General features: G+C 41.4%; 1 protein-coding gene across 2 annotated transcripts in view; it reads left to right on the top strand.

Moving 5' to 3' along the window:
* The first annotated feature begins 709 nt into the window (after window positions 1-709).
* Window positions 710-25,847, top strand: part of LOC116427025 (prominin-like protein) — a 62,733-nt gene continuing 37,595 nt past the window's right edge. The window contains exon 1 of one of the 2 annotated variants that reach the window (XM_076374049.1): window positions 710-1,118. In XM_076374049.1, coding sequence (XP_076230164.1) covers window positions 779-1,118 — 340 coding nt within the window. In that variant the 5' untranslated portion in view covers window positions 710-778. Of the gene's footprint in view, window positions 1,119-1,546; window positions 1,778-25,847 lie in introns of those variants that run through there. The other variant, XM_076374050.1, reaches the window with a different exon arrangement.

The following is a 25,847-nucleotide window of genomic DNA, read 5'->3' on the forward strand; positions in this document are numbered from 1 at the left end:
ATTTGAATATTAACAAGTTCACTCAGTTGAACGATGATTATTTGATAATATTTGTATATTATAAATAATGCTACTTAACACTAGATTCATTGACATTTACGGTTTGTTCTCTTGCTCTTAGGAAAATCCGTTCATTTAGATCTTGGAAATTAGAGGTTTAAGAATAGATAATTGGGATACATATTTGCATAACTGGGTTAATGAAAATCGAGCATTTACCAAATAATGCTTATAAAATTCAATATCGGTAAAATTGACTCGCTCCGTGAATCTAATGTCCATGCAGTGATATTCAGACGAATGCAATAATAATAACAATTCAATCAAACTAATTAACCCTATATATTTTCATTTCATGTATTTTGCTTAAAGAAATCAAGGTGTTATATATAATCCAGTGATAATACAGTGATATTCAACCAAACAAATGAAATAATAATAACAATTCAATCAAACAAATTAACACTATGTATTTTCATTTCGTGTATTTTGCTTAAAGAAATCATACGGCGTTCAACGTATTAATTGTATATATATAATTTTAGTATGAGAAGATAATGAAGAAATACTGAAAAAGAGAAATAAAGAGAAGAAATACTGAAAAAGCGGAATAAAGAGAAGAAAATCTGAAGAAGGGGAACGAGCGGATTAGGACCGGTCCAAGGCTGTATCTCCAGGCAGACGAGCGTCGATGGTGGGGATGGTCCGGTTCCGCGTGCCTCGGTGAGCTAGCGAGCCAGCAGTCCGTAGCGACGCGTCCCGGGCGCAGGTCGCTGTCATGTTGTGTTCAATTCGATCTCGTAGTGGTCGGCCGAGTGCTGCCGTGGTGCTGCATTATGGTTTACCGATTATCCTGCTCGGTTTCCTGTCCATACTCGTGCCGCGCCCCGCCGTTGGCCAGGAGACACTCACCAATCGGATGAGGATGATCAGCGAGGACCTGGACCGGCAACTGAAGGTGATCATGACTACACAGGCACTCAATTATACCACGGTGAATACGACCGGGCTGCCGTACAACGCCACCACCAAGTTCAACCCCATGGGCATGGGCCAGCTGTACAACGTGACCAACACGTTCATCGACTTCGTCCAGAGCAAGCAGGCTTACCCCGAAGGTCAGTCTCTCGCCAATCGTTGTCTCGTTTTTCTTTGCTGTGTGTGCCTCTGTCTCTCTCTCTTTCTCTCTATCTATCTCTATCTCTCTGTCTCTGTCTCTGTCTCTCTTTCCAGCCTCTGCATCTCTTCCGGTCGTGAGACACGGTAGTAGGGTTAGGGACAGGTTTTATCCGCGGCCTTGGTTACGCCCTGCGCTGCGCGCTCGAAAATGGCCGGCCGCTTGTTGATAAACAGATCGCTGTCAGAGATGGACAAATATTATCATTGCTCCGTTGGAAGTGGATGGAACAGGCGCGTATTGTTTCTTTTAGGTGAAAATTATGCGCGGACGTTTATGAGATGGATGAACGTTGAGTATATGCTTGACAATTGGAATTGAATTCTGCATTGAAACGGCGGATGGGAGAGAGCCTGTTTGGTCAATATTTATAGTTGGCCGTGGTAGTGTTTGATGTCGAGTTTGAAGGAAGAAGGGGACTTTCTTTGTTGATTTTATTTAGGACGATCGCTGGCTGCTACCTTTGTGTTCGTATGTATCCGATGGGGAGTTTAATAGTGTTGACGAGGAATAGCCGGGTGACTAAGGGATAGAAAGGACTTCTTCGATTCATGTTCGAGGTTACACTTTTACCTTGTAGCCTCGTCGACGTCATCTTCGGTAATAGTATAGAATTTTCATTTTTTTCTCCTGTACCTGTTCAGACCAGTCAGAGCGGTGTCAATGTCTCTAAAAATGCGAACGGCTGTTGCCGTCGGCTTTGCCGTTTGCTGTAGAATCAAAACATCCTCCGCCATGTTTGTTCCTAGTCCTGTGGCAATTAAACCGTTCGTTCTTTGGATAAACTGCCGGATTTATTCAATAATTAACACGTTGACTGCCATGGTGGTCACCGATGACCAGAGCTTTCAAATTGCTGAAGCACAATTACAATAAAGAACTTGATTTTAAATGAACATATTTAGTAACATAAGTAGCTAGATGATAGTGTAATATGATTAGTATATTAATCAGTAGTAATTATTTTCAATATCATTCGCCTTTGTTATTAAAGAATAAGTATTCTATTCAAAACGCTAGAAATTCTCGTAGCAGTCAACGTGCTAAGCTAGGAACCATGAGAACAAAGTGTCTACAGTTTACAATGTAGAAATTTGACTGTCTCCGACGGAGGTCGCTTTCGTTGCACTGAAATCGTCCCAGCCAGTGTTCAGGCATCAACGAGGAGGGATACAGCTCACTCGTTCCGTATCGATAGCGATAAATTTACAACCGTGGGTAAAGCGTTCCACAAAAATCTAGCTTTTATCGCGAAGTGAAAGGCGGCCAGTGAATCGTACACACCAAATAGTTCCATTTTACAGCAACAACGTGTCAAATTGCGTAACTGCATTTTCTATATTCCAATTGTTGCATAAACCTTCCGCGTTTAATTTCGCGATCCGATCGATTCACACGATCGCCGGGAATTCACTTTCAGAGCCAGTCCAAATTGACATGATCCTTTCCATCGGTAGTTCTTCATTAACCCCTTGGCGCATTTACTTCCACCGGAAAGCATTTACTAAACTCGTATAACATTTTACTACAATTTGAAAGGAATACAACAAAATTTTCCATTCTTCAAGTGGAAGTCTCATTTGAAGATAGTACATTAATAGCAAAACTTTCATCACGAGTCTCACTCGTTATTACAAGGGGTTAAAGTCATGAAACCTCTTCTAACGAGATACAGATCAATCAAGCCACGAAACGGTGTTACACCGATACTCGTCACGGACGAGTAAGTAAGTAAATAAGAAAGTTAATAATGTTATCGTATCGAATCAAGTAATAATTAGGAGTCATTACTCGAGTGGAAAGGATTAAGATTAACAAGACGTTCATCTGAGTAAGACATTACCATGTCGAGTACCAGAGCAGCGCAGTACTGTAGAAACCGAAGCGAAATTTCGGCAGGAATCGGCGTTTCCGAGCAGCTGCGCGTTCCCGTGTTCCCACGCGAGAACGGTTCATTGAAAAACGCGATAGCTTGCTGAACTATCCGGATCAATGACCCTCTGGTCGAGTTAAACGTAGGAGCAGAGAGTGAGAGAGATAGGGCCGCGTGCATCTATATCAATTCTAACAGGAAGTTGATAGCCGAGGCGTTCGTCATCGCCGAACAGACCTGACGCGTCTACCGTTTAGGCCTTTCCTATCCCGTTCTTCGGCAAACGGCGGCTCCCCCTACCCCTTTCCGATTCGGAAGAGCATTGACAGTGAAAGAGCTGTCGATGATCCGCTTATTTATGCTTCACGCCAGTGGCTCTCAATAGGCCTTTGAACGATAGACGATCGACGACTTCACTGGCCGTAGAAAAATTGATTTATCGATTAATTAGAAAGCTGCATTGTATTACAGTAAATTAATTAGAAAGTCAGGACGATTCGGTCAGCGATTTCTCTTCAATAAATATAATATTTTTAACGTTAATCGACACTACTGGTCACTCACGCTGTGAAAGTGTGCCGGGCTCTTAGTACATTATCTGGGCGGCAGCTAGTGGACAGTTTATCGAGGATTACTAATCAATGTTCAAATACATCTGAATCGAATTTCTGATAGCGATAGTAATTACATTCCGGAATTAGCGAATCGTATTTAACAGTACAGTCGAATTAGCACCGATTGATATCTACTCGTTTCTGTCGGCATTGCGAAGATAACCAATTCTGCTCCATTTAACTGATAGTAAGATGTGCACATATATATGTCCATTGGATTAATAAACTGCAGTACTTTCAGAAAACATCATCTCTTACAGATGTGTTCGATGAGAAAAGTTTTCTTTAACATTAGAACTACCGTGTATTTAATACGATTAATATATAATTCCCATAAAAATTATAGTAGTCTAGTAAAACTATTGATTTTCAAGATAATTTTGAATATTCAATGCCTTTAAGATATCAATAATCGCGGAACGAAAAAATCAAAACCAATGATTTTGACTGGCACGGTAGTTCCATTGTAAAATTCGAGAGAAAGGAATCGCCGTTGAATAAGGAAACTTCAATTTTCCAGCCGCGATGTCTCGAAAGCGAGAATTCTACGTCGTTTCACTGATCTTCGATCAGATTTCTGCCGGCTACCGGTAACCAAGGCACGCGGAAACTCTGGAGAGCCAGGATCCACGCTCGGACCGTTTCCAGTTCGATTAAAGCCGATTTTCTGCTTAGTAGTCCACGATGGATGTTACCGGCGAGCGATTCCTCCTGTTTCCTTGTTTTTCTTCGTCCTTGTTCGGCCGTGATTATCGATTGGTCTCGAGGTATATAACGGCATCGGTAACAGTATGGATTATTCGTTAGAGGAGAAGGAGGCGCGAGAGAGAGAGAGAGAGAGAGAGAGAGAGAGAGAGAAGGACCACCTTTTATCGTTTTATCGACACGAACAGATGGATCGCCGGTTTGATTGGCCTTCTCTCGAGATGCCTCCATTACTTCCGCGCCACGAACAATTGCGTTTTATTAGCAGTTATTGTTTTATTACTCCGCCAAGTGTTGCTGCCCGTTCCTTTGCTGTTTTTTTCTTCCTCCGCCGCTTTGTTCTTTTCAATCCGGCCGCTCCGTCCGAGCGATTTCTTCAGGAACGTATGCACCATCCGTGATTCCTTCGCTTCGCGGACTTGAATTCGTTCACTTTCCTTTTGTTACGGATAAACGCTTAATTGTTTCTATTATAGAACTCCTCCTTTGTCCGGTACAATCGGAACCGATCGTTCGATTCCGACGCGAGGCGCGTACCGTTCTTCCTTTGTCCTGTCCCAGGGATTATTTGGTTATTGATGAACGACTCTCGTTTGATAGATTGGTAGGTTACGATCTCTACGATCGTGTTCTCCGCATCAATTGTATCGCCCCAGACGATAAGGAGTATGTGGGTCGAGATCCTTCGAACGGATCGCGAATAATAATTACGCGTCTCCGCAGCGGATCGACTTATTTCCGTGCAACGAGCTTCAACAGGTTGACCCACATTCGTCGGAAGAGAAAATTCTACGTCTAATTCGACCTGGTTCTCTGCTTTCGGCGGTGCGCTCGCGTTGTTTCCGGTGTATCGGAGGCTCGTCGCGAAATCTGAATCAGTGAGCTTGCGAGCCGCCCTTAATCAGTTAAAGAATCTTCCTTTTACAGATCATCGGATGTTTTGTAATTTGTATATAAATTTCTTTAAAGAATTTAAGGAAATTCCTGGCGAAAACAGATATGTACAATCTATCTAGTAAACATTCAACCAACTGCAACTATTTCTGTTCAGTTCCATACGGAACATCGTAATTAGAGATTCTCGAAGTTTGGTTTATGACATGAACAGACAGTTTATTTTAGTGTTCATCCTTCGTCAATATTTTAGAGTTTTATTTTCTACAACCGGCATTTGTCCTTCGCGATAGTGAGGTTTATTTTAGTCGTTTGGAATTTTATACAATGCCGTTAGAATTTCATTTTGTTCGTCTTAACCCTCTAGGTCAAATTTTTGTTCGGGATTACAAACAAATGTATTTAGTAGAAAATTAACAAACATGAACTTGTAAATACAAATGAACAATGTATTCAATAGTTTTTATAATTGTATTGAAACGAGTATACTGTGTAATTTTGAAATTACAATGACGTTAAACTTCCACGTGTGAGCGTATAAAAGTTGAAGTTAATTCGTTACTTGATTTTATTCGCCACATTGCTATGCAAAATGAAATAAATCAACGATATACGATGTACTATTTACTTTCGTTACTAAGCTCGTGTAATATTTTACTATCGACAATTCGTAAGAAATACAACAAAATTTTCCATTCTACTTGAGGTGGAAATTTGTTTTGAAGATAATACATTGATAATAGCAAAATTGTTTGCTTTGATCGGTGGGTAATGAACAACATTGATTTTTGTTAACCCTTTGCATTCGAAAATTTCCAATGGAAATATTCAACACTTTTTGACGAGATATAGGTGACATTGTTTGAAACTAATGTAACGATAATTCATAGATAAATTATGCAACAAAGGTGTTTCATTTCAATATTTCACGTAACAATGCGAAGTTTAATTTGAAATATTAAATATTCAACTTATAGTTTGTTGTATCGAATCAAGTGGTGACTGAAAGTCAACTCTCGAGTGCAGAGGGTTAAATTAGTTTAGAAATCTTCATCACGAGTCTCACTCGTCATGAAGGGGTTAATAACCGAGCAGGTCATAAACCCGGATTTTCCGTAGGGTCGGCCAAAACGTGTGCATACTCGTACTCTGCCCTCACCCCTACTCGGAAAGGGGGTGGTTAGAGAGCGTCAACTGGTATTTTATAACAATAGAAAAGATACTCTGATTGGAATAAACCAAAGGATGTCTCAGCTTACTCGACTCACAAGTAGAGTGCAAGGCCTTCGGGTCACCGATTTCGTTGAAACTTTGCATATTGGTAGATTTGATTCTCCTGTTTATGAATATATACCATTATAAGGGCAGATACTGAATAGTTTTTTAGATATTCGTTATTAAAAATTTATCACGTCAATAAGTGGAGTATTAATCAGAATAATCACCAAGTTAAATAATGGCGTGAGGGTAACATGCTGGAATTGTATTCTGTAGACCAGGGTTCGGTGCCCCGTGGGAAAAAAATATTTTTCGATTTTTTTTTATTTAAATTATCAAAATCGAAGTCGCGATCGAGGGCCAAGAGACGTTTCAACACTTAACCCCTTGGCGTACTATTTACTGTCGTTACTAAGCTCGTGTAATATTTTACTATCGACAATTCGTAAGAAATACAACAAAATTTTCCATTCTACTTGAGGTGGAAATTTCATTTGAAGATAATACATTGATAATAGCAAAATTATTTGCTTTGATCCGTGGGTAATGAATAGCATTGATTCTTGTTAACCCTCTATAGGCCGAATTTTTGTTCACGATTATAACAAAATCTATGCAGTACAAAATTAATAAATACCCACATATGAATACGAATTAACAATGTATTCGATAGTTTCCATAATTTCATCAAACGAATATATTTCGCAACTTTTGAGTTACAATGACGTTAAACTTTCACGCCTGAGCGTATAAAAGTTGCAGTTAACCGATTACTTCATTTTATTCACCACTTTGAGTGCAAAATGAAATAAATCAACAAGTTGCCAATATACTGATATGTGACTTTAAAGTTACATGGGCCCACATTGGGTTAAATTAATTTAGAAATCTTCATCACGAGTCTCACTCGTCATTATGCGGCAAGGGTTAACACGAGTCGTCGGGACAGTCAACATCTCACAACGCAGTGGGCCAGTCAACTTCTCATCATTCTGTGTGACAGTCATCGTATCATTCAACACCTCGCACTAACCAGTGGTACAGCGAACTTCCCACAATCCAGTGGAGCAGTCAGCTTTTCACCATTCCGTGTGATAATCATCAAAACAGTCCACTTACACATATTCAACAGAACTTGATCCATTGAAGTTCCTTCGTGTCGTTTAATCGTCGCTAAAGTAATTGACGCTGCGACGCACATACAATTTCCTCACAGGAAATGTAATCGACGTCTAGTATGCATTTATCAGTGATTGAATAGATACCGACCCAACGCATTGCCGTCCGTATCATTCGCATATTTCATTATCACCGGTTTCGACGAATTGGTGTGAACGATAGAAGTCGGTATACAGTTGGAGCTATTATTAACACTTAAGTAATCGATTATCGTAGATAAGATCTACGAGAAGTGCAGCAGCATTCGGCCGATTTAATTAGATCAGCAGTTCTCCTAAACGAGAAGGCGTGAATCACAAAGAGCGTTGCACAGGTGCATGGAAAAGGCGTTTATTCTCGAATTAGCCCAGGATTCCCGTGTAAATCGTCGGAAGGATAATATTCCTGTCGACTGGCTCACGCGACAATTAAGATAGGAGTACATCTAGCGATCAACGTGCAGATGCAGCGTAGACTCTAATGGAAAAGTACTGTAATCTTAATTGCACCTCATTAAAGTGTCTAGTCGGTGTCATCGTCGTGGGCAATCGCAGAAATTCGCTTCGAGTCCGATCGTATCGGTATCGAATCGCGTTACACATTCGAAACGTTTCCACTGTTTCCTCTCGTAGAATAATTGCCGATCGTTCCGGTGCTCCTTGAATATTTAATTAGCAAACAATAGGAGACTCGCGGCTAACGCGTCGCTTTCGGCGAACAACGTAAGGGACTGTTAACGATACGATAGATCCGAGATATCTCGCGTCACGCTCGTTAATGTTGTTAATAATCCGTTTTCGTTATATTGTTCGCGGCGAGTGATGCGTCGCGGTCCGTTCGCGAACACTGGAACTCCGCGCCGCCGGAGATCCAACGGAATCGCGGGGAATTATGCGTTTCGCCGGGCAAAGAAACGGTTTCTGGACGTCGGGCATCAACGGACCTTCGAATCGCAACGGAATAATTTTTTCAGGCGATATCAGATCGATATTTCGCGTTTCGATTCCAACGTGATGTAAGTAGAGGAACGGAATTGATTTGCGCAAAATTATTTTCGGAATGAAAATCATTTTCTATAGCAGGAACTACTTAGCAGATTCAATTTTCGTTATCTAAATAGTCGAATTTTGTGTTTCTGTTCCACAGGCGACCACACTGTGCGTTACAGAGAAGAATCGGTGATCAATCATTATTTACCATTCGAAACGTCTATATTTCCCTCGAAAAGGTTCGCGGAATTAGTTTTCGAAAACTAGATAAACGAATGCACGAATACGTGAACGGAATTTCGAAGCTTTCTCGCGGTCAACCGTCTTTCGCGTCAACGAACGCGCTCCCGTCTGGCCGGTCGGAAAGTAAGTTGGAAACCGGACGACGTTGATCGCGAGAACCAAACGGAACGTACGAGGAGCACGTTTCGTCGAAATGGAATATATTTGCATATTAATCGCGGACGATATTGATCGCGTTACCGTTTACGGGCGACCGCGGCACCCCGCGGAAAGTTGTCCGCCGACTTTCGCGTTAATTTCCCGGTCCGAATCGGCTGCGAGGACCTCGTTGGCGAAACAGCGAAGTAAATAACACCGTTTGTTCGAAAATACGCGTGACATTTCGATAATCGAGACGTTCCACAGTGAATTCCTCGGATAACATTCCGTTCGAGGAATACGGGAAATATTTGGATTTTCTCTGAAAATGTTTCGTTCGTTTGTTCTCTCTATTCCTTTAAACGAGTCGCTCAGAAGCCAATGCAATTAGGTCCATTTGTTGATATTTTCTGATTCTTGTAAATCTCTAATGGAATAAATAATATTCTTAGTCATTAACACTAGAACTACCATGCCAGTCAAAACGACTTTCGATTTTTTTGTTTCGCAAATATTGATATCTCAAAAGCATTGAATATTCGAAACAAAATTGAAAACAGATATTTTCATTTAAATACTGTAACGAATGACTGCGGGAACTGAAGATAATTTATTAGTACAATTTTTGTAGGGATTATATATAAATCATATTAAATTCGATACAATTAATACAAATCCCTATAAAGCTTGTAACAATAGATTATCCTCAGTTTCTTCAGACATCTATCGTAACATTCAACTCAAACTATTTTTGAAAATCATTTGCAACATTCAATGCTTCGTCGTTATCAATAATTGAAACAAAGAAACTGAAACCAGTCATTTTAACCGATGGTTCTAGTGTTCGTTTAAGGATTCGTTTCTTTTTTCTAGATCAGAAAGACTTTTTTATAGCTTATAAATGTAGAATAATTTTAAGAATAGAAACATTCATTTTCTCAACTTTTCTTTCCCAGACTTAATCGCTTTGACTTCAGCTAAAATATTAGTCAGCTTCGTTTACCGGCTAGCCAGAAAACTGGCACGAAAAGCTTGCAGAACGTTAATCCGGTTTTTTTCTCGCGTTTGTTGCGTCGGTGCACCGTTCGGACAGCGTAAGCTGCAATTTAGCCCGGCTGCAGCGGAGCCGCGCCCCCTAAACACTTCCGACCCCCTCGTTTTCCAAGTTCCGGTTGATTCGGTCCCCCGCGGTTCGTTCTCAGCAGTTGAACGCGCCGGCCGCTTTGTGTTTTTCTTGTTTAAATAATTCATCCCCGGGACGCGAACTCTTCCCAGCCGTCAGGGCTGTCCGGTGAATTATTTCCGACGCGGCTTGACGGGAATTTCATAAATGTTTCATGCGTTTTGTGCGTGCCACGGTGCGTTTACATGATTCACCGCCGCGCGAGGGGATCGTCCGACAAACCTGTTTCGTGTCCAATTCGAATTCTGCTCGTGGAGACATTAGGTCATCACGTAAATAATATTTTTTATGCTAACTTGTAATACAAGGAATTATTTACCTTTTACTCAGAATAATTAATTTTTACTAAATCCACTGTATCCTAATCTTTCCGTGTCACTTTCAATACCATTAAAAACTACTTCATAAAGATGAAAAACAAAATTACTAGGATGATCTAATAGTTCGACGGTTTACTGGAAAATTAACTGAAGCTTTTAATTGATCGATCGAGTTCCAATTGAATCGAAATCAGAGATCAAGGTATTCCGAGATGGTCCCGATAACAGTTTCTTTACGAGCAGAAACTTGAGTGTGCTCTTTGGTAGTCGAGAGGTACAGATTTTATGGCGCGATAATTTCATTGATCTTGATGCGTCAACCCATTCGTCTGGAGAAAATCGATTCGTCGCCGATGAACGGGCCCGAAACCGTTTTCACGGCTACGCGGGAACCTTGAAGGAGGTTCGTAACGGATCGCAATCTGGCCACGTCGGACGCAGAAGCCAGAGGAGCTCCGTTCCGAACGGTCGTCGACGGGGGAGGGCCGTTTGTGCGCTCTTTGCGCGGCCATCGAATTCAATTCCGTCCGCCGTCTGGCTCATTAACGTCTCTCTTTGTCACCGTGACTTCGGTTCGTTACTTCGGCCGCTATGTGACCCCGTCGAAAGCGGCGAGCGTTTTGCGCGCGACAGGCCTCGACGGGAATCGTACTCGTAAATCCCCGTAAAAACGGCACTCCGTTAACCCGTTGCCTCGTGATTTCCTTCATAACTGTACTCGATGGAATTAGTCTCGCTTGTAAACAGGAGAGTCAACTTCCGAGGAACTCGAATGCGAAATTTCAATCTTGGATTTTTGGTAGTTCCTGGGATATTTTAACCCTTAGCGCTCCAAATAGTTTTGTAATTTATCAGCAGTTGTAACTAATTTTTATGGTATCTCTAGTGAAAATTAAGAATGTTGTAACATTCCTTCGAAGATCGAATTTTAGGGTAGTTTCTTTGATTCGTTAAAATATTTGATGCTATAACTGGTGCAATATTGGAGCCTACAGAGTTCAAAGGGTTAACACGTTGACTGCCACGGTGGTGGCAAATTACTTACTAAAATTTTCCTCCTTTTTCAATAAATTATTAATGCCAGTGCACTTGTATATTTGTTATTTCACGAATAAACATTCTTATTTCTCATGGTATTTTATTTCTATTTTGCATTGAAATAAATTAATTGAACTCCTTGCTCTATATCTTTCTCAATTGTGCTTATAAGAGATATTTTATTGAAAATTCACTATAACAGGGGGAAAATTCTACATTTATTTTATGCTTACATTTATTCAGAGCGCTGCAAATAATGAAAGAATAATATTCGATTCGGACTTGGAAGAATTAAGTGATATTTATATTTGTTAAATTCTATTTGAAATCTTCATCGTCTAACACGATATTACAGGGGAAGGGGTTAAATAACCTTAATCGGACCACGGTGCGACTTTGAGTCACATTTGAACTTTTTACTGAAATTTTTGGACTTCATATTGCATTTCCAAAAGTTTATATTATACAGATTATTCTAAGTAACCGATCTTCTGTGTGACTCGCAGGAGTGTTTTATTCCAAGATCGATTCGAGAGATACCCTCGCGTTTTCTCATTCGTCGAGAAACGTAATTCTTCGGACGCAATTGTATCGCGGATTAATGTGTGTGTATCTGCCAACCGAAACGTATCTCGCAACGGAGCGACGCAAAGGTCACGGGAGACCTTTAATCTAGGCGATTAAAGAGCCGAAGCGGGGCGCAATTAAGAGCCAGCCGAGTGCTCGGAACAAAGAGGACGAGTGTACAAATAAGAAGGCTCGTTGGGAGCCTCACCCCCGGATAGGGAGAAGTATTTGTTCCGTCTCGTCGCCGTCGGGAAAAAAGGGATGCACAGCGCACAATCGCGTACACGCGTGTCCCGTGATGAGAACGCCGTTTCCTCCGCGAATTTTCCGGCTGAGGAGCTTCCGAAAACTCGACTGTTCCTCGAGTTCCCCGCGTCTTCGCGAGTCAAACTCTTTCAGTCGAACGAGACTCTGTCAATGAAAAGAAACCGCGGAACTTGGAACAACGTCCCGAAGCGACACGAATCGCGGTGTTTGAAAAACTGATTGCATTTCCCGCCGCGGAGACGTTCTATTTGAGTTCCCTGCGACGACCACTTCGTCCCCATACGAAACCAAGCGATCGTTGCTCGGAAACCGGAAACTTTCCATTGATTAACCCTGGAACTACCGAGTGGACCAGCTTTATCCAATTTTCTTATGGAAACTGTAAAACTGCGGGATTTCGAGTGACTTAGAATTCGGTTTGCGTGTTACGAAATGAATTCCATCGGTAATTACTCAAAGAATCGGTTATTATCTTTTCAATAACTGGAGGGAGTAATCAAGAACAGCTTATTTGATTTATCTGATAATTCACTTCGAATGAATAAGAAAAACGTTGCAACGTCGAGCGCAGTGTTTTCGAGCCTTATCTTTTCCCTTCGCACACTCGTCTCTTAATTTACACGGGTTTACGCGATCTGCATCTAACACGTTGACTGGCGCGAGAATTTCTTGCGTTTTGAATAGTAATACTTATTCTTTAACAAAGGCAAATGATATTGAAAATTATTATTGATGGCTTAGTATCACAATAGTTATATTACGCTATGGTCTAGCTACTTATATCACTAAATATTTTTATTTAAAATCAAGTTTTTTATTATAATTGTTCTTCAGCAAATTGGAAGTTCCGGCCATTGGTGTTAATAACACTAAATAATATATACGTTTATCATCTAAAATATCATTACTATATCTTTTGTTTGGTTCCGCAAATATCTGTTTCAAAACTAACACCAGCTTTCCTCTCCAATATTTCGTGTTCCCTTGTACTGACAAGCTCTATTCGCGCGGTTTTCGTGTAAATCGAGGGTCAAATGTCATTTGTCATTTAACCCTTTGCACTCGAGCGGCGCCTTTCAATCGCCATTTGATTTGACCGAACAGAATAATCAAATTTAGAATTCAGTATCAAATTTTATATAATGTATCGACACATGGAACATCGGAATACTAGTTCTGTCACTTAATTTATACAAGGTGTTTCTTTATGTTAGTTGTAAAAGATATTGATATTTAATTAGAAAATGAATATTTGTTGAGAAAAATATTCTCGAGTGCAAAGGGTTAATACATTCGTTACCAGCGCTTATTTCGGTTTTCTCAATTATATTTTCTTCAATCCAATAAACCTAAATAAAATATTAGAAAAATGAAACTGAGTCAGAGCTCCTGAATACAGTATCGTAGTTTATAATCTCTAATAACAATATCTATAGGATTAATGTCATTTTCATTATGTAAAATATAGAATTACGACCGTCACAAATGCGAACGTGTTAACTTCATTCAACTCATCGACTAAATCCCTTTTGCAAATCTGCCTAAGAGCATAAACTGCAATAACACTTTACTATCTGGTATTTGACTTGTTTATCAGTACCGGTATCGATGCACTAGTAACTAATGCTTATTTCACGTCGAACATGTCCAGCACGCGAGAAACCGATCGAGCATTTGCGAAGTTATGGGGTCTCTTTGCTGAAAACACGATCGATCCGTTCTATTTTCGTTTGCTCCGTCGCGGCCCTATCGAGGCGCGACCGTGTGCGCGCAATAAACAATAAATAAACGGTGACACTCGACGTATGTGCGTTAGGCGGGCAGCATTCGGGAAACAGTCGTCGTCCCGGCCGCCGTAAAGGCGTGTCGGAATATCGGTTTCCGATCGTTGAACCGGGGATTCGCGAATCGCGCTCGGCGTCTCCGCTCGGTTCGCCGATAAAACGATCTGGCCTGTTTGGCCGTTGAAACGAACAGGAAATTGAAGGGCTTGGAAACGGATATCAAGCGATGCGATGCTCGAGGATTTCAATAATTACAACCCTGTCCGTGGGCAAAGTAGTTTTCTCCGCGCTTACCGTTTTGCGCGTAATATATGCGTCCCGGTGCATTCGGATTCTTGCATCGTAGGATTTTCACTGATCTTCCTTTTCTACGGATGAAATTTATTAACCCTGTGCACTCGGCAGGTGACTCTCAGTCACTACCTGATTTGATACAGTGAAACTATAGAATCTGATGTTTAACCCTTTGCGGTTCGAGTGCACTTGGTTTCTCACTTTGAGGTTCACGTTGACGTTAGTTCATTCAATTACAGCTTAACCCTCTATGGGCCGAATTTATGTTGATCATTATAACAAAATCTATGCAGTACAAAATTAATAAATATCCACATATGAATATGAATTACCAACGTACTCAATAGTTTCAATAATTTCATCAAACGAATATATTTTGTAACTTTCAAGTTACAGTGACGTTAAACTCTCACGCCTGAACGTATAAAAGTTTAAGTTAACTGATTACTTAATTTTATTCACCACTTTCAGTGCAAAATGAAATAAATCAACAAGATGTCACATACTGATACGTGACTTCAAAGTTACATAGACCTATGGAGGGTTAATATGACGGTCTATTTATTTGTTCAAGAATATTTGGGAGTCATTGAAATGTTGTCTTTAAATGGTACAATTGTGATACTACAAATAAATATAGAAAAAATTGTTAAAACAGGTAGAGGTTGCAATAAAATAGAATGTCGAGTTTGACTCGACATAGGACTGCATAGGGTTAATGTTGAACTTTGTATAATGCCTTGATACGCGAAATATTAGAATAAAGTAGCTTTGTTCCTCAATATACTGGCGATTTCTCTTCGAGTTAATCTCAAAGAATATTGTCTTTGCCTCAAAAAGGTTAAATATTTCTAGTAAGAAATTTCCGAATGCAAAGGGTTGACACTACCTGCCATGTCGTCTGGATTTGACAGTATTTTTTCCAGCTTAAGCATTAATTTTTTTGGTGACGTATTGAATGAACTGAATTTTGTTAAGTGTATTAAATATGGAAAGAACAGGGCAATCGTTATGACGAATCTTGACTTTTTAGTTTCTGTTTCATTATGAAAACTGTTTTGATTGTGTGGAAGTTTTGGTGAGTGTTTATTTGCCAGTCAACGTGTTAAACATTTCCATTCGACGCCAGTTATCTTACGAGTTATAATTGTTGCAAAAGATCAGTGATTAGTTTCCTTTTTCTCGGGCATTTAAGATTTCAATGTATAATTTAATTTCCCTTACGAACCGTTCTCAATACTTCAAAAAATCCTCGTCAGAGAGATACAATTGACTGTTAAAGATTGATACAAATAACATTTCATTTGTGTTAAAAATAAATAAATAATATTTAGATGTGCCGAAAGTAATTTCAAGTTTCCATTACCAGTTTGACACATTACTATAAATCAAGGGGTTAACGAAACTGTATCGCAACGATTGAGTTTCGATGCGTTTCGAACGGGAATCGCAGAGAACTTGGTTTAATATTCTAAGCAGCTAATGAAACATCCATTAGAATCTCTTTACACGATGTTCACTTCTCGCTGCATCGTGTCTGTCTGTGCTCTCTGTCGTCGAGAGATTCGAGAAGCTGTTCGAGAAGAATCACGGTAGAGTTTCGCACGCGGCTCGACGACGGCGAGCAAGAAAGAGACGGCTCGGCCGAGATAAAAATACCGGGGAAACTTGTTCCACGGATGCTCCCGGAAATTTTGTCGCGGCGGAGGGACCGTTCCCATCTTCTCCCCGGCTGGCGCGCGACATGTGTCTCGCAGGTGCATACGAGCGAGCGGGTGCATGCGCTACGGTCCACCACACGTGCAGACTCTCTGCGAGACGCATGCACCGTTCGCTGCTCCCTCGGCTGCAGTCTATGCAATCTCCGCTTGAAATCCGGGGTTCAACGCGCCTCTTCGTCGCAGATTAACCCTTCTCGATCGCAGATTTCTCGGAGCGTCGAGTCTCTCTCGTGGATGGGCGAATGAAATATTGAACAACTGAATTGGGTGATAAATTAGGTGAAATACTAGGGTACTTAATTATACTCTCGTCGTATAGTAGAATAATATTGTTAAATACTAGAAAATAATTCAGTTCTTTAGAATAATTCAGTTCTTTGATTAACCTCTCAATTGCATTTCCTGGATCATCGAATCTTGTGGATGACTGAATGAGATATTGAACAACTGAATTGGATGATAAATTAGGTTAAATACTGGAGTACTTAATTATACTCTCGTTAAGTACTAGAATAATACTATGAAATACCAGAGAATAATTCAGTCCTTCGATCACAACTTTCGATTACACCTATGTAAATTTAAGAACAGATAAGATACTCTTCTATAGAATTTCATTTTATGCACTTGAATCTTGTCTGTTCTCAATACTTCATCAAGAATGAAAGATTATCGATTACCTAGACGACGAATGCGCAGACCGACGAGGCTGTTCTTCGACAACGTGAAGTTTAACTTGAAGTTTTTTTTTTGTGAAACACCCGTCGAATTGACGGATGTGGTGGAACCGGGTACGCTTTCAGCATTGGTTGTCCCAGTGTTAATGAACGCGACGGGAGCCGTACCTACCGTGAGTCAGAGTCCCGGCTGGGATCAGGCACAATGGAGCCGTTGGCGCGTGGGTGTGCGTGGAAACCGCGCGAGCACGGGGAATGACGAAAAGTAGAGGTGGGTTCGAACCTAAACCTTCAATTCTCAGAACTCTGATTCATAATTTTGTAAACTTTTGGAGAAGTCGACGTTTGAAGCGCTGATTTCATTTAGCGGTAGTTATCGTTTGCATTTTGTAATTAAATCGATTCGCAATTCTATTCTATTCTACTCTACACTATTCTATTCTGTTCTATTCTATTCTATTCTATTCTATTCTATTCACAATTCTACTCTATTCTATTCTATTCTATTGTATCTATTTATAATTCTATTCTATTCTACTTTACACTCACGTCACGATTGATCCTTTGTTCATTACAATACACGCATTAACCCTTCACGGACGAACGTCGACATTTCGGCGAGATCAAGTTTCCACATTCACAAGACCAACCCCCAAAGGAATGATATAGTTACTCAAACACCAATAGATCAGCAGATAGTCTTTTCCTCTATTTTTTAATCAATCGATATAACGTCTAGTTTCATCTGCTAAAGATTTTGTATATTTCAAAGAATCTTCGTCCGCGAATGGGGTTAAATGCCAAAGAAAATCGCAGTGTTTCGAATTTCCGGGGTTCGTAACATTCTTGGGTTTCGACCTTTCGAGTATGCCCATCTCTAACAGAAAGTAACGAGAGAGAGAGAGAGAGAAGACGGTTTGCTGGTTGGCTGGCTGGCTGGCTGTCTGGTTGCTTGGTTAGGCTGAATGCGAGCAGACCGAGTGCCGTTTTCCTCCGCGTGAGTCACGTTTACAGTGGGGTTGCTACTGCACGCGCGTGTCGCGCGCGTTAAATTCAATCACGAAGCGGGCAAACTTCGGGTCGAATGTTTGCGACAACGGGGCGCAGTCGCCCGGATGAATGGACTCGTTTCTCGTGGGCTGGAAGTTGTTCCTTAACCCTTGAGCCACCGTCAAAGGAAATCACGTCGACTGCGTTGCTGCATTTGCAGCGATGCGCGCGAGAGGATCGACGCAGTTTATAACAGTCAGCCGCGCCGTGTCTTTGAAAGATATTAAAAGAAATTCGCGTGGGGCGGGCTTTCAATCGGTCGCAAATATCAAAGGGGCAACCTTTCGATTCTCTATTGATAGGTTCTTCGAATTTTGAGAGCTAGTTAGTCGGGTTAATTCGTTCATCAAACGTTTCTCTTGGCAACGCTTCGTCTTTTCGTTTCATCATTCTTTCTTCTCTCTTTATTATTTTTATTATCGCGTTATACTAACCCTTTGAACTCTAGGCTCCAATATTGCACCAATTATAATACTGAACATTTTAATGAATTAAAGAAACTATCCTAAAATTATTCGATTTTCACATCCAAATTTTGTACTGAGAAGGAAAAGAAAAGATCGAAGGAATGTTATAGCATTTTTCATTTTCACTAGAGATACTATAAAAATTAGTTGCAGTTGCTGATGGATTACAATACCATTTGGGGTGCTAAGGGCTAAGCTTCGCTGCAATCGAATTGTTATTCATCGCCTCAATTTACTAATTCAATCAACTTTCATTTGAAGAAATACGCGATCGCCATTAGCTTTTACGAAAGAATGTACACCTATCCTATCTACTTCTTTCTAAAATCACACGAATTTCTTGCGAATTGAAACGTCGTGATACCACGACAGCGAATACTTGCCGAAGGCTATTGTTTCACAAAAAAGTTTCATTTCTCATTTCATCATTCTTTCTTCTCTCTTTATTATCTTTACAGTCGAGTGATACCAAATGAAATTCCTCTGCAATCGAATCATTCGTCGTCTCAGTTTACTAATTCAATCAACTTCCGTTTGAAAAGATACACGATCGCCATTAGCTTTCAAGAAAGCATGTACACCTATTCTATCTACTTCTTTCTAAAATCACACGAATTTCTTGCGAATTGAAACGTCGCGATTTCACCGCAGCGCATATATCCTGAAGGCTACGGTTCCACGAAAAAGTTGAAACGATCAATCGTTGTCGTGCGATCTTGGGAAGGAAATATCCCAACAGTAGCAGCAATCCGTGGCCGTCATTGTTTATCGCGGCCCAGCCAGCTGGGCTCGCAATCTCGCCAGCCGTTGTCCCGACGCAAACATCGTTTCGAGCGTTGCCTCGGAGCGATGCGTCCAATTTGCGACGGGAGATATAGAAAAACTGGCTTTGAAACGGCGACAAACGGCTGTTCCCCAGCCGCTCGGTCGGCCGGGTCTGCGAAATTTCTATTTTACTCGCGAAAAAACGAGCAGGAGGACGCGGGCGTCGCGGATGACGAAGAAAAACGCGGCGGGAAAGGAGGGACGGGAGCGAGGGGACGCGCGAGCACCGGAAACGATACGCCGGAAACAATGGCCGACGCACGGGGACGAGGAAGGCTGGGTCGCCGGATGGGAAACCGCGAAAACTGGCGTTGGGAAATTCGCCGGAGGTGAGAACGAACGCGATACTTTGTCTACTTTGCCTCCTAGGATTACCATTCCTGGCGAAAGTAACTGTTCTCGCGTCGCTTGAAACGGATTGCCTTGAGTTTCGGAGGATTGAATCAATACTGCTGTCGGGAGAAGTAATTTTCTTGATGTATTCGAGGCTGCCTCCATTAATTTACGAGATTCGAACGCTGCTATCGCGAGAGAAAGATATTAGCGCGTTTGAAGCTGCTTCAGTTCGATCGATTACCATCGTTAGAGAAAGCGAGTTTTATACTTGAAGCTGTTTCCATCAATTTTGAAGAATTCGAATACCACTACAGTTAGAGACAGTAATTTTCTTCGTATACTTGAAGTTTTCTTGAATTTTGAAGGATTCGAACGCTACTGCTAACGAAAGCGATTTCTGCTCCATTGGTGGGCGTTCCTTGATTTTACGGGGTTCCATCGGCAAAAACCGCCGTTAACGAGAGTAATTCTTGTTTCCGCCGGTCGAATTGGTTTCCACGAATTTCAGGAGATCGGATCGCCGCTACGGTCAAAGAGGATCGCCTGTTTCGCATCGGTCGAAAGGGTTCCCCTCGAGTTTCCGTGAAAAGAAGCCGCAATTTTCGAGCAGCGACGCGGACTGCAGCCTCTAACGCGATCGAAACTGCTCCGACGTGACGGTTAACAGCCTCGGGAACGGTTTCCGACGCGACTGTACCTTCCGCCGGTTAAATTACCATAGAGATTCGACTATAAAGGAGAGAATCGCTTCTCCTCCTCCCTCGTTCAGCCCGTGTTTTTCTATCCGCGCCGCCGCGGAGGAAGAGTCTCGAGGACGATACGCTGTCTGAAAGGCGAGGGAGAAGGGTTGTCGATTATTTCAGCACGTGCATGCACGCGCGCGGCCGGCAAACGGAGAAAAAGATGGACGGGAGATATACGGGAGCTGCTTTTCTTTTCTCTGGCCGGGCTTCAAGTTTGTTTGAAGAATCTTGGTTTCTCGGACGGCCGGGCTTTCCAGACGACGTTGTCCCCGTCGTCGACGATATTCCTCTAGCTTCTCGGTCGATGTTCGACGTTCGCGAGCTTCGTCTACCGAGAAATCGTTTCGCCCATTTTTCCAAGCGAAACACAAGTGAAACGTCGACACAGAAATCAACGTTTCACGCTTTTCCTTATGAAATCGTCAAACTTTCACGCTTCCCTTTTGCATGTCGATCGATCGTTCGAACGTAATCTCTGAGATGTTCCTCGTCCCGTGAAAGATTCAAATGAGTCTGGAATTTCTCAAGGACGAAACGCTAGAAAAACTGTTCGCGCGAAGGACTAAACGCGAGATGAACAGGATTTCGCACTTTACATTCAGCTTTAGATCCACCGGTTTCCGCTGCTGGCGAAGGTTGCGCGATTCCAAGCGGTCTCAAGGTTCCATTAATAATTGCGCCGGCAGATTAGGAACCGCGGGAAACGTCGCGAAAAGGGACGCGCTGTTTAACCTCTTGCCGATTATTGATTTCTTGATGGACGATTTCTTTCTGCAGCATCATAATTAATAATAGAAGAATAATATTTAACTTGAATTGCAAAGAATCGAGTAATATTTATGTTATATTGAGTTTGAAATGTTCGCCACTGAAATTGAAATTGAAATTGAAATTGAAATTGAAATTGAAATTGAAATCTTGCGAAAGCTTTTGAAATGTTAATCCATGGACTTGGCTCTCGTCCTCTTTCTTACACGCGCGAAGCGGAAGTTATGCACCGGAAGCTCCGCTGGAGGACGTTCCCTTTTGAAACCGCGAGAAGCCCGCGTCGGATTGTCTCTGCACGCGTGAACTCGCCTCGGTTTCGCTCGGGGAAAAGAAAGATCCAGGCGGACGCGTCCTTTCACTTGTCCGCCCGCACGCTTTATCATTCGACTAATGAACGCTGAATGCGAAACTAGTAATTACACGTATCCCGTAATTATTTCATTCACCGCCTGGCCTTTGAAATAAACTCGCTCGTCTAATTGACGGACTTTAGATTTCTCGCGGAGATCTTAAATAGACCGCGAATTGTTTCGCGTTCGCGCTTGATGGATGCCTCGAGGGATAATAAAGTATGTAATTCAGTGAAACAGAGGATTTTACTGCGATAATTAACCGTTCCAGCAATTTTTATTATACTTAGTCACGGTATCGTAATTACATAGTGTTTAAATACGATCTCAGTGCTCGCCAAATGTTTCTAAACAATTTGTCAGGCTCGCGTCATTAATTTTGCTTAAATATATATGAAACATTACTGATCTGTTATCGATCGTTAAATGATTAACAATAAAATAGCTGTATCTGTAACTAAATTATAAATAAAAGAGGAGACTGCGTTGATCTTTTATTATTCAAATATTCAAATTACCTGTTCATCATTTTGAAGCGTAAATATGAAAATCTGAGGTATATCGTCGTCAAAAGATTAACGCCTTGCATTATGATTTATTTGTTAATCTTAATATCATTCGGTAAAAGTTTCGACTTCGATTACCCTAACTATCTGGTTCTGAAGCTCCAACATCCAAGATCTAGATGAATATCCATATATTCCAGGAACAGTGCAATAAAATGTGCAATAAACCTAGTATGGTCTAGTATAATTTCCAAGATCTATATGAACAGTTACTCGTTCCAGGAACAATGCGATAAAATGTGCAATAAATGTAGTGTAATCTAGTTTAATTTCCGAGATCTATATAATCACCCATTTGTTCTAGGAACAAATCAATGTGGTGTACAGTAAATTTATAATCTAATCTGATATCCATGATCCAGATGATCGTCTGTTTTTCTACGAACAATACAATGAACTGAGTCTAGCGTTAACGAGGAATATTCTCCGCGTTTCCTGGCTGCGTCGCTGGCTCGTTTCATCGACGGAACGAGGGAGGAAGGCACGGCGGGGGGGGGGGGGAGAAAAGGGTTCGCAACACTTATTTACTCGCACGATTCCTTTGACGGGATACGGCTCACGGCTACGCGTCCTTTCACTTATTCACGACGATTCGCATTCACGTCCCGCCTATCCTTCCGCGCGCGCTCCGCGGGCACAATGGCTGAAAATTAATACGTGGCCCGTCGCCGACGAGGGGACGCGGCGCGTCCTCGCGTCGAGATAAGCGTAGGAGGTCGTTATTCGAACGACGAAATTCCGAGGAGGCCGACGAGTCGCGGATGCGACTCCGGCAACGGTGGCTGCTCTATGAATCCAAATTTCAACGGATCCAGAAAATATTTCAGATGATCTTTTTACGGTTTATTATCAACAGTAAACGTACCGGTCAAACGAACGGATTTAACCCTTTGAACTCTGTAGGCTTCAATATTGCACCAGTTATAATATTAAATATTTTAACGAATCTTAAAGAAACTAAAATTATTAGATCGTCCACACATCCAAATTTTGTACCGAGAAGGAAAATAAAAGATTGAAGAAATGTTATAGCATTTTTCGTTTTCGCTAGGAATACTATAAAAATTAGTTACAGTTGCTGATCGATTACAAAACAACCTGGAGTGCTAAGGATTAAAGTTTGATAAAAGATTCTGCATTTTCCTCCGTACATTTAACTTTCTATCAATTCTTATATTACTCGATTAATCAGTTTTTCTTCGTTTCCTTTTGTTGCGCTCACTAAGAAAAATTTGTCGTTTAACTTGTTTATCTATTTTATAATAAGTTTGACTGGTAAATGTGTGTGGAGTACCGATACGTTTGGTGTTACGAAATTTAACCCTTTGCATTCGAGAATATTTTTCTCGAGAAACATTCATTATTTTCTGGTGAAATATCGATGGTATTTTCTACAACTAATATAAAGAAATACCTTGCATAAACTAAGTGACAGAACTATTGTCGCGTCGCTAAATCTCTTTAGGAGGGTTATTGACGACACCTTCTGCGAGGCACATTGGAGCCCTGAGTATTTTTTACCATAGCAGAAATAAAAGCCCAAGGAACCATTACTTCAATAATTTAGTCGTATTTGCTTCGGCACGTTTTGCCAGTTTGTAGATTTACCGTAACTTTAACTTACATCTGTTTGCCAGAAGTCGAGGCGATCCTTGGTTTTATTACTCGCTATGGTCAGTGTCAAGAACGTTCAAGACCCTTGCGTGGGTCACCCGGGGGCTGCAATCGGCAACCCCCTCCAGGATCACCGGTTGACTCCCACTCAGACAAATTTTGTACACCCCTACCAAAAAAGGTTTATAAAAACCCACGCAAGGTACAGAGACGAGAGACACAAGAAAAATTTTGAATTAGACACGAGACGGAACATAGACGTCGTTGTATACTCTCGCCGCTGACGATTATTATTGAACTAACCAAAATAAACACTAAAGTATTTTTCACTGAAGTAATTAGATACAGTCCACTTTCCAAACAGTTCGCACAAAGTTAAGTCGGCGTGCGACGTACGGGTTTCACTATAAGATTTTCGAATAGAAAACGCGTACACAACAACTATTTAATTCGATGTTCCATGTATTGATACATTATAAACAGTTCAACATTGAATTTGAGATTTTATCATTTTGTAGTGTCAAATCAAATGGCGACTGAAAGGCGCTTCTCGGGTGCAAAGGGTTAATATCATCGAGTTGGATCGGCAAATCTAGAGTTAAACGCGGAAATCGTACAGAGTTGCAACTGCTTCGCTGATGCACCGCTTGCAGAGGCTTTAATTAACAGTGCAACGAAGGAGGAAAGGTTTAGGATTGATAATCGACGTTTTTCCGAGGAACGAAATTCCGAAAACGCGGAAAAGCGAGGACGCGGCGATCCCGGGCGGCAATTAGAAAGCCGAGACGGCAGTTGCAGTTGTTCGTCAAGGGCAGCGTGCCAACTGCACCGCTTTTCCCCGGTTACTGCACCTGCAGTTGTTACAACGGTGTTATCGTTGCCATTGCGCCGCGGCGTAATTGCACGCGAACACTCGGAACACACGTAACCGCGCCGCACCGCGAAACTGCAGTAGTTTTCTTGGCGAACAATGGGGCCACTTTTTCGCGCGGAACTTCCGTATCTGGCGGCGCGACGACTCGTCAGGACGAAATTAAACAAACAGTTAACGTTACGATTATATAAACCGCTCCGCGTAAAAGTTTTACGTCACCAGTTCGTGTGAAAATTCAACGAATTCGGAAAAGTACGTCGAAATCGGTCTGCTCGCGGATTTCCGCGAGTTTCTTATGGAAAAATAAGTAGAGCAACGGTACTTGATATGGAACAACTGATTCGAGAAGTTTTTTCAATAAGAATACGTCAGAACTCGAAGGAGTTAATGAATATTCGTATATTGATTGTTAACAACGCTAAAATTTAAATGCCTTTGAATTATGGTGAAAAATGTAAATGAAATAGAAAACAGAGATCAGACAAAATGGCGCTTAATATGGAACATCTAGGTAGTTTGCAAGCAAAACTCATTTTTATCGCGAGAAATGAATATTTATAGAAATAGGAAGGATAAATAAACGTATTTTCCACTTTGTTGAACTTATTATATATTTTTTCTAGTTGAAATTGATTTAATGCTCGATTCGGTCTCGGAATTCAATCTTCTAAGCACAAAGGGCGCGAGATTGATTCGATCGAAGCATAAAAGAATTCCTTTCACGCGCATTCGGCTGCATGTGCGAACGTGAGCGACAACTGACGCGATTGCGCGTCCGACATTAATATTTATAACACGTTCAGTTTAATTACCGGCGGATCGCGATCGGCCAGACGTATCATTCCGTTTCTCGCGCGTTGCCGCGGGATCATTCTGTTTTTCGGCGCGCCAATTCCCCGCCGGTAGTTTAATCTATCATTTTTCAGCCGCAATTTCCTCGGACAGCAGCGAGATTTTCGGCGAACTGCCGTCTATTCATTTCACTTTCCTTTGACACGAATCCGCGGCTCCGTGATTCTTCGCTGCCAGGAACCGAGACCGCGATGGAACGAATGCAATCGGGGTCGTCGCTTAAAAATAGACAAATCCGCGCTTGAGACACGGAATTTTGGAGTTTTTCGGGTTACGGGCTTAGAGGATTTGGAAATTTGAAACGCGAGGATTTGATGGAGTTTGGAGTACCGGATGTTGGACGGTTTGGGGTTTTGAATATTCGAGTGTTTGGAGGCTTGACAGTGTGGATGCTGGAACAGTTGAATGTTGAAATGTTTGAAATATTGAATGCTTGAAGGTTTATTTAAGTATTTGAGAATTTAAAGATTTGAAAGTTGAAGTATTTGAGAATTTAAATATTTGAAGGGTTGTATATTTGAGTATATAAAAAATTTGAAAGT

The sequence above is a fragment of the Nomia melanderi genome, chromosome 14 (assembly GCF_051020985.1).
Source record: "Nomia melanderi isolate GNS246 chromosome 14, iyNomMela1, whole genome shotgun sequence".
In the NCBI taxonomy this organism is placed as follows: Eukaryota; Metazoa; Arthropoda; class Insecta; order Hymenoptera; family Halictidae; genus Nomia; species Nomia melanderi.